Source organism: Acomys minous (assembly GCF_964271855.1).
Source record: "Acomys minous genome assembly, chromosome: 13".
NCBI lineage: Eukaryota > Metazoa > Chordata > Mammalia > Rodentia > Muridae > Acomys > Acomys minous.
In genome coordinates, this window is record NC_140495.1 from 87,209,056 (window position 1) to 87,224,601 (window position 15,546).

At 41.3% G+C, this 15,546-nt stretch overlaps 1 protein-coding gene across 2 annotated transcripts in view; it reads left to right on the top strand.

Moving 5' to 3' along the window:
• Positions 1 to 15,546, top strand: part of P4HA1 (prolyl 4-hydroxylase subunit alpha 1) — a 60,954-nt gene that overhangs the window by 12,026 nt on the left and 33,382 nt on the right. For both annotated transcript variants that reach the window (XM_084753575.1, XM_084753574.1), the window contains exons 2-4: positions 7,949 to 8,051; positions 10,407 to 10,503; positions 13,105 to 13,256. In XM_084753575.1, the coding sequence (XP_084609701.1) occupies positions 7,976 to 8,051; positions 10,407 to 10,503; positions 13,105 to 13,256 (325 nt within the window). In that variant the 5' untranslated portion in view covers positions 7,949 to 7,975. The remainder of the gene's footprint in view (positions 1 to 7,948; positions 8,052 to 10,406; positions 10,504 to 13,104; positions 13,257 to 15,546) is intronic.

Consider the following 15,546-nt stretch of genomic DNA (forward strand, 5'->3'; position numbering starts at 1 on the left):
TGTCTGTGTTCCTAAGATGCTTGAAACAATTAAGTCTATTATATATATAGTAGAAAGTAGGCAGTCTCAACCAGATATGGTAGTGCATGTCTTTAATCCCAGCACTCAGTGGCAGACACAGGTTTGAGGCTACCTGATCTACATCGTGAGTTCTAGGACAGCCAAGGCTACATAAAAAAACCTTGTCTCTAAACTAAGCTAAGCTAAGCTAAGATAGACCGTCCAAAAATAAAGAATAATACTATAGTATTCCTAATTTTTTTATTAAAAACTATTATAGTATTAAAACAATTCTCCATCAGAAGTATAATAGCAATTTATGGAATAAAGGTTAGGACAAACGACAGTTTGAAGGATTGCAGGGAGGATTAGAAGTTCAACTAGTTGTTTTAGTAATTGCCAGGTTGTTTCGTAAAACATGTCCTGTTCCGATGGAAAAGCATGCCAAGTCCAGTTACGCAGCACATTGTAGCAGCCTTCGTTAGGAACCAGAGTTTGTGTTGATTGTGAAAACTATCACAGGATGAAAGGGGAACACGTAGTATGAGATCTGCTCGGCTTTTCTAAAGGTGTGAAGCAAGTGTAGGCGGCATGGAGAGACTTACGAGGAGTCTGGTGGAGAACCTCTAATGTCAGGCGGAGTTTGCACTAGAGTAGAGTAGAGTTGTCTTCGTTGTTAAGATGTAGATGATGGTTCTGGGAAAGAGGAATTTTCTTAAAATGTTGCAACTTTTTAGAAGGAAAATATGAGGCTGAAAGGCTAATAAAATATCTGCCAGATGGCCCGTTCTAGTAATCCATTAAATGAACTGTACTTGAAATTCAGTGAGCGCTGATAACACAGTAAATGTTTATAGTGTAGCAGAACTGTTTCAAAATCTTTCCCCATGTCTGCTTGCCCTGTTGAGTATGCGGGACTAGACTTTCCTGAAAAAAGGAGGACAGAAGAATTTTGTGTTGAATACATAGCAGTGCACTTTTATGTTGGCATACCTGAGAATTTGTCTTACAGTAAGGTTGCTTATATTCTGTCTTTTTTCCCACAGTTTAAAAAAATATAACATTCACACTAAAGATAATATATATGTCTGTTACAGGATTGTATAATAAAAATTAATGAAGCCAGGAATAGTGGTGCACACCTTTAATCCCAGCACCCGGGAGGCAGAGGCAGGCGGATTGTTGTGACTTTGAGGCCAGCCTGGTCTACAAAGTGCAGAACAGCCAAGGCTACACAGAGAAACCCTGTCTCAAAAAACAACAGATAAACAAAAAACAAAACAAAACAAAAACCCCAAAATTAATGAATCTCCTCTCTAACAACCAAGTCCTTTTCCCTTTGATGCAGTTGTGCTATGTGTCTTAGTTTTAGCACCACAGGCTGGTCTCACATTTACAGGCTTCTTGCTTTTGCCTCATAAGTGCTGGGATTATAGGGCTGCGCTGCCACATCAGGCACACAAATTATCTTCAAGATATGATTCATTTTGCTACAACACCAAGTTTATCTTAGCACCTGTGAATCTTCTTTGTCTTTCTTTCCTGTTTCTCCTCCTTTCCTCATCTCTTCTCCCTTCTCTCTGTAAGTCTTTTCAGGAATCCTGAGACTTCAGTACTCCAGAGACAGGAGTAGGGGGATCATCAGGAACTCAAGGCCTAAATAATAAATAATGTAAAATAAAAATGATTACTTTTATTTTTAATTCTATTCCATGCTTAATGACTATGGAACAGAAGACATTCTTCTTTTTTTTTTTTTTTATCATGCCAGCTCTTACTTTTTTTTAATGCTCTACTATCCCTTTGGAAGCTTGACTCATAACTACTCTATAGTGATTTCTTTGCAGCCTTGAAGAGGGTGAAATAAATGGAAATAGGACATCATAATAAAAACATTGTTTTTTAAAGATGCGACTAATAAAGCCTTGCATAGTAACATGATACTTAGCTTGCTCAGTAAATGTGGGTAAATGAGACATAGTATTAAAACAGATAAGAAGAACTCCATAGAATGAGTCTATTTTTCCAAAAGATAAATTGAAGAGTAAAGTTCTTTTCAAAGGGAGTGTTCTGTTTTTGTGATTTCAGTGTTTTTCTGTATCTAGTGGCTCTCTGAGTATTATCGTCTGACCAGTAGCACCGGAAATATGTACATTTTTTAAGCTGTTTATCCCAGACCTTTAGCTGGTTCTCATGGCTGTGATTGAGAGCCACAGCTGTATAGCAGCAATTAGCTTGCCTTGCTGGTCATTTTCGAGTGATGCTGTATTGGCTTGAACTTTAAAGTCGCTTGAAAAATAAAAGAGTTGTGTAAAAGGCTTCCTTGGATGTGTTGGGAAATTATTGGTGTGTCTCATGGATTCAGTGCACTAGTTGTAAAGAGTAAGAGTCCTTGTGACTAGAAATCCTTGTTTCTGTGTTACTCTGCCTCTAGATCCCAGACATCCTTCAGAACTAGGAAAGGTGGTCGGTCAGATCCCGTCAACATCTGAGTTGAGCAGCTCCATGATGTTCTGCTTTTCCCATTCACAGGCTCATTCCTTGACACTTTGCTCCTGAGGACAAGGGCCAGTAACTGGTTTGTTCTGTGTTATATGCTTATTTCTAGGGAGGACAATGGGCAGGCATGCCACTATGTTAGTGAAGCTCACTCCCTGATAGTTGCTTTGCCTTCAGATAGGCTTACGTACCTTTGAAGGAAAAAAATATCTAGCTTAGAGTTAGTAAGTAGAATGTTAGTTAAAAAAAACAAAACATGCGTGCACTTCACACACATCATACATACATACATGCAATAAAAAAAACCTGCAGAGGTGTATGAAAAGTTTATGTTCTATATTTTCTTTCTTCCTTCCTTTTTTTTTTTTTGTCTGTTGAGACAGGGTTTCTCTGTGTAACCACCCCTGGCTGTCCTGCACTCACTTTGTAGACCAGGCTGGCCTTGTATTCACAGAGATCTACCTGCCTCTATCTCCTGGGATTAAAGGCGTGCATCACCATGTCCAGCTTTTTTGCCTACATTTTTATGATTTCTTTCTGCATATTTTCTCACATAGTTACAATTATATTATGTTAATTTTTACCTTTTGTTTTGCTAGAGACTCTTTTCTCACTATTTAAAACCTAGGCTGGATTTGAACTGCTGATTCTTCTGCCTCAGCCTCCTAAGTGCTGCTGGGAGTACAAATGTGCAAGTTTAAACATATTTTTGTCAAACATATCTTCTCCTTTTGAGTTTCTAATTTTCTTATTCATTTGTCTATTAGCATCTCTTGAGTTTTGTTTATTGGTCTGGACTCCATAGAAGAGCTATACTTTAAAAAAATGGTTTCATTTAAAATTTTCATTTATTGCATTTTATTTACTTTGTGTGCCAGTATGTGCATGTGTGCTATGGTGCTCATGTGAAGGTCAGAAGACAACGTGGAGTCACTTTTCTCCTTCTGCCATGTGGGTCCTGGGCAGTGAACTGAGGTCCTCAGGCTGGTGGCCAGCACCTGTGCCTATTGAGCTATTTCAATAGCCTCATACAAACCGTCCATTTAAATACCATCTGGATTTTGATAAGTTGTGTTCTCTACCCCCCACCCCCACCTCAACCCTAGTGTGTGTGTCTGTGTGTGTCTGTGTGTCCGTGCAGGCAAAAGTGTATGAAAGTCAGAGGTTAAGCCCGGGTGTCAGTTCTCACCTTTCACCTTGCATGTAACCTGGCCTCTGTGTTTTGCTGTTGTGTACAGGGGCTGGCTAGCCTGCAAGCTTCCTGTGATCCTACTGTCTTTGTATTCTATCTCACCATAGGAACACTGACAAACTTAGGTCCTCACGTGGGCCAAGACATGTTGTACACTGAGTTGTTTCTCCCGCCTTGTTTTCTGATATTAAAAAAAAAAAAAATGTAAAGCTGGGCGTGGTGGTGCACGCCTTTAATCCCAGCACTCAGGAGGCAGAGGCAGGCGGATCGCTGTGAGTTCGAGGCCAGCCTGGTCTACATAGTGAGTCCAGGACAGCCAAGGCTAACACAGAGAGACCCTGTCTCGAAAAACCAAAAAAAAAAAAAAAAGTGTGTGTGGTGTGTGCACACATCTGTGCTTGTGTGTACATGTGTGTGCACACACTCAGATGTCTGCAGAGGCTAGAAGAATCAGATTCTCTGGAGCTGGAGGTGCAGGTGGTTATGAGCTACCCAGTGTGGCTGCTGAGAACCTCGTTCAGATCCTCTGAGCCGTCTCTCTAGCCTCCTCTTGTTTTTGAGACTGAGTCTCATGATATAGACCAGGATGGCCTTGAGATCAGAGAGATCTGCTTGCCTTTGCCTCCTGAGTTCTAGGATTTAAAGGTGTGGACTAGCACACCTAGCTTTTTTTACTGCTGGGGGGCGGAGGGGAGGGGTGAATTGTGCTATGATTTGTGCGTGTGGAGTCGGTTCTCTCCTTCAGCCATGTGGAATCTGAGGGTTGAACTCAGGTCATTTGGTTTGTTGGCAAGTGCCTTTACCTGCTGAGCCTGTCTCCTGCACTTGTTTTCTTATTTTTAAGCTTATAAATTCCCAGCTTTCATAGACCTTATAATTTGTTCTGTTACACTGTTTTGGTTATGGCTGTTTGATCTTTGTTAAATTTATTTTGAAGAAGCAGACATCTATTTTTCATATTAATAGGGCTTTCGGGTTTTATATAGACTCTTTACGTGATAAAGTATAGTTTTCAGGGCTGGAGAGGTGGCTCAGGAGTTAGGAGCATTAGCTATTCTTCCAGAGGCATTGATTGGGGTTTGAGTCCCAGTTGTAAATTCTGGTTTCAGGTGATCTTATGCCCTCTTCTGGTCTCTGCAGGCACTGCACACAGGTGGTACACAGACAAAATTCTCATATGCATAAACCAAAAATGGGGGAGGGGTAAGAGGCTGGAGAGATGATTCAGTAGTTTAGCACACTTACTGCTCTTGCAGGAGACTTGGGTTTGATTCCCAGCATCCACATGGTAGCTCAGAACCTCCTCTCCAACCCCTCTTCTGGATTCTGAGGGCACCAGGTGTGCGAGTGGTACACCCAAACATGCAGGAAAAACACTCATATATTTACATAAATGTAAAACAAAAGGAAAACTTTGTTTTGTTTTTCGAGACAGGGTTTCTCTGTGTAACCTTGGCTGTCCAGGACTCACTTTGTAGACCAGGCTGTCCTTGAACTCAGAGATCTGTCCACTTCTGCCTCCCAGAGTGCTGGGATTAGAAGCATGTGCCACCATGCCAGGCTGTTGGGAAAAGAGACAGTTATTGCTGGGGGGGGGGGGGAATACCACTTTAAATCTGCCTTTTAGTTATTTCTGTAAGCTAATAGTTCTTGGTTTATTCTGAGATTTATATACAATGGCAGGTAACAAAGAATCTTTAATAATAATATATTTTAGTAATAAAAATGATCTTACCTGACAGATCTAAACTTTTATCATAAAAGTTAAAAATACATAATGCTTGTGATTAGCCTTCAATTAATATATTGAAAGCATGTATATTTTTTTCTGGAAATAGCATTTATTCACTAAGAATATAATGCCAGAAATCTGATTAAACACTGAGAAAATTCTAGACTCTTCAGACAGCCTGGTGTTTTGAAAAGCTTTGTGCTTTGGCAGGAGCCCAAGAGAGGAAGTGCCTGCATCTGCTACATTCTAGAAGCTTTCCCCAGATCACTGTAAGGCAGCCAAGAAAACTATTTCACTACTGTGTGGTTCTGGAAGTATCTGGAAATCTGTAGCAAACTCAAGTTCTTCCAGAATGCCATTTTATTGTGGTGGTCTATTTTTATTGAGATTCAACTTAAGGGAGATGGTGATGGTACTTTTTAGCTTGTGTAGAATAGGAGGCTTTTAGTTTGGCCTCTGTGGAAGCCTGTTGGCTTAGCCAAATTAACATGGGGAAGATCAGAGAATATACAGGGTGGCAAGTCAACCTAACAGATGTAAAGCAGGGAGAAAGCCTATGGTTGTGATAGGGGAGGTGGAGGAGTGCACGGCAGCTGGTAAAGCAAGGCGGGGCCTTTCATTCTTACCCAAGACCCTCACTTGCCATGAATAGTCCTCACTGGAAAAGACTGTTCAGAGACAGTGGAAAAAGACAGAAGTCAGGGGTGGCAAGAGCACTATGGTTAACTGACTGTGACGAGCAGAGTTCAGACCCCCAGAATGCAGGTATTATGCCAAGTGGGCATGGCAGTCTGCCTGTAAATCCAGCCTCAGATGGCAAAGACCTGATCCCCAGAGCAGGCTGTATAGGGACTAGCCATACCAGTGAGCTCTGGCTCTGTTTGAAGGAACCTGCCTCACTGAATCATGTTAGAAGCATGACCAGGGAGGCCCAGGCGTCACCCTCAGTTTCTGCATGCTCACACATATGCATCACATGCAAGAATGAAAAAGAAGGGCTTTGCTACCAGGTTGAATGTGGGGGAAGTCACAGCTGTGTGCTAGGCTTGGGTGTTTTCTTAAACATAGAACACGGTAGTAAGAGAAGAGGTACCCCATTATCCTTTCCTAACAACACAAGCAAAACAAAACAAAACAGTAGCCAGCCGTTCCTCCTCCAAGCTAATCTGCAAAACTGAGAAATGACTAGTTTAAATGTATAGGGCCGTTAGTTCTTTTGGTGTTCTCCACAACCTAAAATAGTAGCACCGTGGCTGGGGGTGTTCCGTCTCCAGCACCACATTAACAGAGCATAGTGGTAGGTAGCATCTGTAGTCCGAGTTATCAGGAGGATCACAAGTTCAAGGTTATCCTTGGCTATATAGTAAGTTCAAGGCCAGCCTGCATACTTGAGATCCTGTCTCAAACAAACAAACAAACAAACAAACAAGAAACCAGCCAACCAAACAAAAACCCCACAGCTTTATTGATGCTTAATTAAAATACCATACAATCCCATTTCTTTCATTATTCATAATTTAGTGCTTTCACAGAATTATAAATTAACTGATCACCTCAGTTTTAGAACATTTTTATCACCTCCATATCTAGAACTTTGAATTTTAAAGTTTAAAGCCATACTTGGGAAAGATGGGTTAAATTAGGGTTGGAGAGATGGCTCAGAGGTTAAGAGCACTGACTACTTTTCCAGAGCTTCTGAGTTCAATTCCCAGCAACCACACGGTGGCTCACAACCATCTATAATGTGATCTGATGCCCTCTTCTGGCCTGCAGGTGTACCTTCAGGCAGAGCTCTGTATACATAAATTACTTATAATAAGTAAATCTATTTAAACATTTTTTAAAGGATTACAGAGCCCTGAATTTTTCTTTTAAATTTTTTCTTTAAAAGCATATTGGTGATGTTTACACTGTATTTTTGTGGAAAATTCACATTTTAGATCTAGATAAAAGGGAAACTGTTTTCATACTATATAAAAAGCCACTGAGACTGGAGAGATGGCTCAGCTGCTAACACTTCCAGAGGACCTGTACTCTATTCTCAGCACCCTTATCTAGTGGCTCACAGCTGCTTGTAACTCCAGCTCTAGGGCAGTTAATGCCTCTGGCTTCCAAGGACACCCATACTCAGATGTTCATAACTATGCGCGCGCGCGCGCACACACACACACACACACACACACACACACACACACACACAAGAATAATAAAAGTAAATCGTTTCGCTTTTTCAAGACAGGGTTTCTCTGTGTAGCCTTGGCTGTCCTGGACTTGCTTTGTAGACCAAACTGGCTTCGAACTCATATTGATCCTCCTGCCTCTGCCTCCTGAATGCTGAAAATAAATCCTTTTTAAGAAGCCATAAATGTTTAGTTGTGTTACTTGTAATAGTTAAAGGAAAACAAATGGGTTGTATGGAAAATCTGAATCTATTAAATCATAAGTTAGCTGTTACTAAGTTGATTTATAGACATTAACATCAATTCCAGGGGCAGCCTGGAGGCTAACTGCTGCTGTTCTTGTAGGTGTGTGAACCTGTGAAGTGCTCCAAGATGATCTGGGCTATTTTAATTCTGGGGATTCTACTGCCTCACTCTTCAGCCCACCCGGGCTTTTTTACTTCAATTGGTAAGTCTGAGCCATTTGTTATTTACTGGTTTTTACATTCTAAAATGTGCATGCTTTTGTATTTTTAAATTGGTAAAAACATGGATTCCTAAAGACTAACCTTGCTTTACCCCTTGCCTATCTAAAAGTACTGTTAAAAAAATCAGTTATGTCAGTGCTTTTCTTCCGTCTTTAAAACAAAGAAATGGGAGGGGGGCGGTGCTGGAGAGATGGCTCAAAGGTTAAGAGCACTGTCTGTTTTTCCAAAGGTCCTGAGTTCATTCCCAGCAACCACATGGTGGCTCACATTTATACTGAGATCTGGTGCTCTCTTCTGGTGTGCAGGTGTACATGCAGGCAGAAAACTGTATACATAATAAATCAATAAATCTTTTTTTTTTTAAGTTTATTGAGTATACTATAAGAGTGTAGTGCCTGGGCAGTAACTATAGTACTACCTGCCTTCGTTTTCTTTAAATTATTTTTTCTGATTACAAAAATAATACGTATTATGCTTAGAAACTTAGGAAAATTTAGAAAAGCATAAGAAAGATTTAGTGATAGTTGGGTGTGGTAGCATGTGATTTTACTCTCTGTACTGGAGGCAGAGGCAGGTGGATCTCCAGGGACTTGAGGCTAAACATGGTCTGCATACTGAGACCCAGGCCAGCCAAGGCTAGTCAAAAAACAAGCCAAGGGGTGGTGGTGCACACCTTTGATTCCAGCACTTAGGAGGCAGAGGGAGGTAGATCTCTGTGAGTTTGAGGCCAGCCTGATCTACAAAGCAAGCCCAGAACAGGCAAGGCTACACACACAGAAACCCTGTCTCAAAAAACCAAACCAAAAACAAAAATAAAGCAACAAAAAAAGAAAGTGATTAATCTCTACACATAATTAATGCATGTATATATAATTTTGCATATTACTTTCTAACTTCTTTTTTAAGGATTTATTTTATTTATTTATAAATGTTCTGCATGTACACCTGCAGGCCAGAAGAGGGCATCAGATCACATTATAGATGGTTGTGAGCCACCATGTGGTTGCTGGGAATTGAACTCATGACCTCTGGAAGAGCAGCCAGTGCTTTTAACCACTGAGCCATCTCTCCAGCCATCTAATCTGCATTTACTTCACTGTAAACATTTTTTCCCACATTAAAAAAAAAAAATTCTAAAAGTAGTGTGTTGAAGCTGGGCAGTGGTGGTGCACTCTTAACCCCAGCACTCACTCTGTGTAACAGAGCCCTGGCTGTCCTGGACTCACTTTGTAGACCAGGCTGTCCTTGAACTCAGATCTGCCTGCCTCTGCCTCCTGAGTGTTGGATTACAGGTGTACACCACCACACCTGGCTTATTAAGCACTCTGCTTTTATTATTTAACTTTTTATTGATTCGTTGTGAATTTCACATTATGCACCCCAATCCTGCTCATCTTCTTGTCCCTTCATGTCCACTCTCCGCCCTTGCAACATCCTCCACAAAAGAAAAAATAATGTCATTGTGGAAGCTATAGCCTGTTATGGTGTGTCCACAGTATACCCTGTTGTCACACTCTTTTAATTGCAAATGTCCATTGCAATGAGTCATTGGTCGGGTTCCAGGTTTCTGTTACACTGTCAGTACTGGGTCGTCACTGGGACTCCTCAGCTATCCTGTTGTTGCCCCATGCCATGGAGATCCTGCAGCTTGGGATTTGTGGGGACTGGACCCTCCCCAAGCTCCGGTAGTTCCGAGATGGGGTAGAGAGGTAATTAAAGTGGGCCAACTCAGAGCCCTGCGTCTGGGCCTGGCCGGTAGAGGGGCTGGCCAGCCTGCCGGCTCTCCCGAGCCACAGCACCCAGCACTACTCCATCCAGCTCACCCAGTGCCACAGCTGGCCAGGGGCAGAGCCAGCTCTCCCACGCGTGCACCCACACCAGCAGGAGCTTGCTGCCCAAGCAAGGTGCAGGAGCCCTCTTATTCTTCAAAAATCAAATTTTAAAACTCTTTTGCAACCTTCTCAAGTATGTTTTTTTTTAATTGATTAAACATTTGATTCCAGCTAGTCTTAAAAACTAATGATGAGATAGAAGAGCAGAGGCAGTGAAGGAGAAACATTAATTCTTGGAAAGTACTGTTGTTAATCTAAGTTTGGAAATGAAAACAGTCCTAACATAGCCCAAGTTTCCAAAATTTATTAGTTGCAAAAACTAAAACCAGAACTCATTAGAATTTTATTTGGATTTATTTGGGTTAAAAAAAAAGGAGGGGAAATGATCCTTTATAATATATCTGTTCCATTCCAATTAAATTCTCCTGTAGGATAAAGGATTCCTGATGAGCTCTAAAAGGTTTATATTGGTGACTATTTCATAACCTTCCTCTTCCCATATAGGTCAGATGACTGATTTGATCCATAATGAGAAAGACTTAGTGACGTCACTAAAAGATTATATTAAAGCAGAAGAGGACAAGTTAGAACAAATAAAAAAGTAAGTGCTCCTGCTCCACCTGAATGCTTTCTCTTTTGCACTGAAGCATGGAGTGGAACTGAAAGCCAGGAAAACGTCTAAAGAGTATGCTCAGGAAAACAAGGGCTAATCCTGGGTTAGGCTTCATGTGTGTCCGCTTGGGGGTTAGGTGTGTGTACATGCTTATGTTTGCAGGTGCACATGGGCAAGTGTAGCATGCAAAGGTGGGCATTAGATGCCTAATCTCTATTACTCTCTTATTTTTGAGCCGGTGTCTCTCTCTCTGTACTTTTATACTTTTTTTTATTAAGTATTGTTAATTTGTTACACATACATTTATATTATTACACATATATACAATAAACTGCCTATGGCATGAAGAACCATAACACAATCAGGAATTATATAAATGCTACATTCTTAGTGTTTTGGCTATTTGTATTTGGCAGCCTTGAAGAAAACATCTTTCCTATCTTGGTACATCTAAAATTCTGAATGTAAATCAGTATCATACCTCATCATTATCAACTTAAAACATCCATCTAGACCTAAAAGCATCTTAACCCCTAAACAACGCTTAATTTTAAAACTAAACTATCTTCTTCAGTCCCATCAGAGACTTGAGAAGGAATAAAATTGATTACCTGAATATACCGGGAGTGCAGGTTAGCAGCTTCCCAAATGAGAAGATGACAGAGACAGTTTGCTACCTGAGCAGCCGCCCAAGACTCTAACGTTGGGCAGAGACAGGGTCTCTTAAGGGCACCTGGCAAGGCTAATTGGCCAGCAAGTTTGAGAGTCTACCCGTGTCCTCCTCGCCGGTTGTAGCATTACAGACAAACACTGCTATTGGTGTGGGTGTTGGGGATCTGAACTGAAGTGTCCACCCTTGTCTGGTAAACACTTTGCCACCTGAGCCATCTCCCTGGTTCCTAGGTAGCTTTTTCATTACTGTGATGGTAACTTGAAAAAAACTTGTTGGAAAAAGTATTTACTTTGTCTCACAGTTCAGCTGCTCTAATTTCATTCCATTAAAGCAGAGCAGCTGAAATAATGGTAATCAGTGAGCAGACGTAGAGATGGAGATGTCAGGCTTCCTCTTTGGCTGGCCTGTAGGTGCTGCCACATTGAGGGTGAGTCTTCTCTGAAAACACCACAGACACGCCCAAAGCGCTCCTTTCAGAAGAACTGCTCATCTCATGATGTTGAAGGTCAGGATGCCCATCACTGTGTGGAAGAGTGTGGGTGGGTGAGGATGTGGAGTGTGGATGTGCTAGTGTCTTCCACAGTCTCCCACCTAAGCACCTGCTGGAGCAGCTTTCCAGTTGTAGAGCTTACAGTGATGAATATGACTATTGATACCTAATACAAAAGCCATGTGGTTTTCCTTGAATGTTAATGTCATTGTCTCAGGTTTATGCTTAATCCTGACCTGAGAGTTTGTGCTTTGTTTACTGAGTGCCTTAGTGTTGATGTTTTTTGTTTTTGAGACTCTCACTGTGTAGCCCTGGCTGACCTGTTCTACCTGTGGCATGCTGGGATTAAAGCTGTGCACTCTCCCACCTGGCTGATGTTTCACTTTAAAATACATTTTCTACATAGAGTGTAAAGATTTGCTATAAATTAGCTAAACATGGTTGCACACAAATGTGTGTGATTCCAGCACTTGGGAGATGGAGGCAGGAGGATCATAAATTGAAGGCCAATCTAGACTGCATAATACAATAATCTCAAAAAGCAAAGCAACAACAACAAAAAATAATTAGTATGAATTAGGCGGGGCTCATCATTACTTATTGCTACTCAAGGGGTTGAAGCCGAATGATTTCCTGAGCCCAGAAATTCAAGGCTAGCCTGAGGGCCAACATCAGATCCACTCTTTCTTTCTTTCTTTTTTTTTTTAAGAAAAAACAAAAAAAGAAATGTATAAGGTGCTAGAAAGGTGGCTCAGCAATTATGAGCATTGGCTGCTTATTCAGAGGATCCAGGTTCAATTCCCAGCACCCACATGGGGGCTTACAACTGTCTATAATTCAAGTTCTAGGGGTCCAGGAGATCTGATATCCTCTTCTGGCCTCCTTGGGCACTGGGCATTATAGTAGTGATTTTAGCCTTTTAAGACTTATGGGGAAATGAAAATTTTGGGTCATTAAATTTTAGTTTTGACTAAGATGAGATTCCATTTAGGAGAAATAGTTTAAAACACAAAAGTTGTATTTAAATTCTATTAAGTTAGGTTTTTTTCTTTTCCCTGTAAGATCTTGTATTTTAGATAGTCTTTATAATCTTACTTTAAAAAGAAATTATAGACAATGGTTTTAGTGAAAAGCTTATAAGTAGTCCCTAATTGCTTTATATTCCTTGTATACTCTTTTTTTTTGGGGGGGGGGAGGGGGTAGAGAGGGACTTACTATGTAGACCAGGCTAGCCTTGAATTCACAGAGATCTGCTTGCTTCTATTAAGCATGTGTCACATTTGGGTGGTGGCAAAGGGGAAGGAGTTGGGAGAGGGGAAACCATAATCAGAATATATTGTTTGAAAAAAGATCTATTTTCAGAAACAAAACAAGCGTGTGCACCATGCCTGGCTTAGTGCACCAGTTTTCTGTCTGGTATTTGTAGATGGGCAGAGAAGCTAGACCGGCTTACCAACACAGCCACAGAAGATCCAGAAGGGTTTGTTGGGCATCCTGTAAATGCATTCAAGTTAATGAAGCGTCTGAACACCGAGTGGAGTGAGTTGGAGAATCTGGTCCTAAAGGATATGTCGGATGGTAAGTGTAAAGAGACCTCGAACTAAACACGACATCATTTCCTAGTGCATCAAGTGTTTGTGATGTAATTGAATTATTGCAAGTATGTTTGGTTTGACTAGAGATGGTTGAAATCTGGAGGATTTGATCTAAAAAAAAAAAAAAGTAACATTTAATACTTGTGGCAACATAGGTGATTTTACCGTTTTGGGGGTGGAGGTGTTTGAGGCAGGGTTTCTCTTTGTAACCTTGGCTGTCCTAGAACTCTGCTCTGTAGATCGGCTGGCATCAAACTCAGATCCACCTGCCTCTGCCTCTCAAGTGTTCCACCATGCCTGGCTTGATTTTAACCTTTTGATCTACAGAAATGATTAGATTAGTTGGCATATAACTTCATTTCTAAGGGCAGATTATGTTATAAAGAAGAATGTCAGCTGTGTTTGTTTAAGGTTATTTTTCTTAATGTAGGAAATAAATTTAAAAATTGAAACTACATTAATTTTCAGAAGTCTTTGTGCATAGATAATAAAATTACAGATGGAGAGTTGGCGTTCTAGGTAACAACAAACACAGAAAACCAAGCCAGGGATTTATAAGGGATTATGTAAGGTGCAGTCTAAGCTCAACTATCTATGTAGATAAAATACTCTGTAGAATGCTTACCTGTGTTATTGAGCAGTAAAATAGCCTTGCAGACTTTTGGTCCATGGTACTTAGCCACAGCTCCAACATGTCAAGTGGAAAACTTCAAAGTAAACTGTAAGTTAAGTTTTGTGGCTTTCTGACTGGTGAGGTGAACTCTTCTCTTGCCCTGTGAGGTGTGAGGACCCCCTTCCTGCAGGGTAGCCCTGCCCTGAGTCCTTAGCCCTGTGAGGTGTGAGGACCCCTTTCCTGCAGGGTAGCTCTGCCCTGAGTCCTTAGCCCTGTGAGGTGTGAGGACCCCTTTCCTGCAGAGTAGCCCTGCCCTGAGTCCTTAGCCCTGTGAGGTGTGAGGACCCCTTTCCTGCAGGGTAGCTCTGCCCTGAGTCCTTAGCCCTGTGAGGTGTGAGGACCCCCTTCCTGCAGGGTAGCCCTGCCCTGAGTCCTTAGCCCTGTGAGGTGTGAGGACCCCTTTCCTGCAGGGTAGCTCTGCCCTGAGTCCTTAGCCCCATGCTATCAGCACACATGGTCTACAAGTGCAACTCAGATGTATCAGAGAGAAGCAAAACAGTGTTCCTGTAAGCAAAAGTTCTTGACTCAGCAACTGCTATATGTTGCTTTCCTTTGTTTCTAAGATTCTTGGTAAGAGGTAAGTCTTGTGTTCAAAAAATTGTTAAGGAAAAAGAAATTCTTTATAGTTTTGCTTTTGCACCTCACATTGCACAAGCTGCACCCACACTGCATGATGCTCACCTTGTTACTTAGAAAAGATACTGAGCATGTGTATGTATGTAGGAAAGAAAACAGTTGTAAAGTTTTGGTACTATCCGTGGTTTTTTCCAACCACTAACAGTTTTGTGTGTGCCTCCTGTGGATAAGGAAGGAACACTACTACCTATAGGGCCATGAAAAATAATGGCAAATGGACACTAGTTTGCCATGAACAGGATTTTGCCCTTGGATTAACACACTGTGAACACTTACAAAGATGAATGCCTTTTGTCTCCTATGTGCGCGTGCCCTCTCTCTCTCCCCTCTCCCCCCCCCCCCACCTTTAGTTCTTTTATAATATGAACCTTGAGACTTTGGCATTTTTGTGTGTGGTAGTTATCTCATAATTTGTGTGTGGGTATATGTAATCACATATACATTTTTCTCTTTTTCTTTGGGAGGGCTTTAGCAGCATATTTGGTTTATTTTGATGCATAAGAAACATTATAGAAACAGGACATAGTGACACGTGCCTTTAACCCAGCACTCAAGAGGCAGAGGCAGGCAGAGCCTCAAGGCCAGCCTGCTCTAACCAGACCCTGTCTTGATAAAAACTGAGAGGAAAGAACAACAACAAAAACTCTCGACCTTACAATCTTCTGACAACTTGATTGTCACCTCTCTCTTGGAAATTGTTAGCACTGCTCTGAAATAGACAATATTGATAGAATGGGAGTCTTCTTCCAGCTAGCTGTTCATGTGTGTGCTTCTCCTAATTTAAAACTACCTGATGGTTACTGATCAAAAATACAGAGTTGACAATAAGTTAATGAAATTATTTATAATGATGACATTTGTATTACTAATATCCCTCTTCCCCCCCAGACAAGGTTTCTCTGTGTAACAGTCCTGGCTGGACTGAAACACCCAGAGATCTACCTGCCTCTGCCTCCCTAGTGCT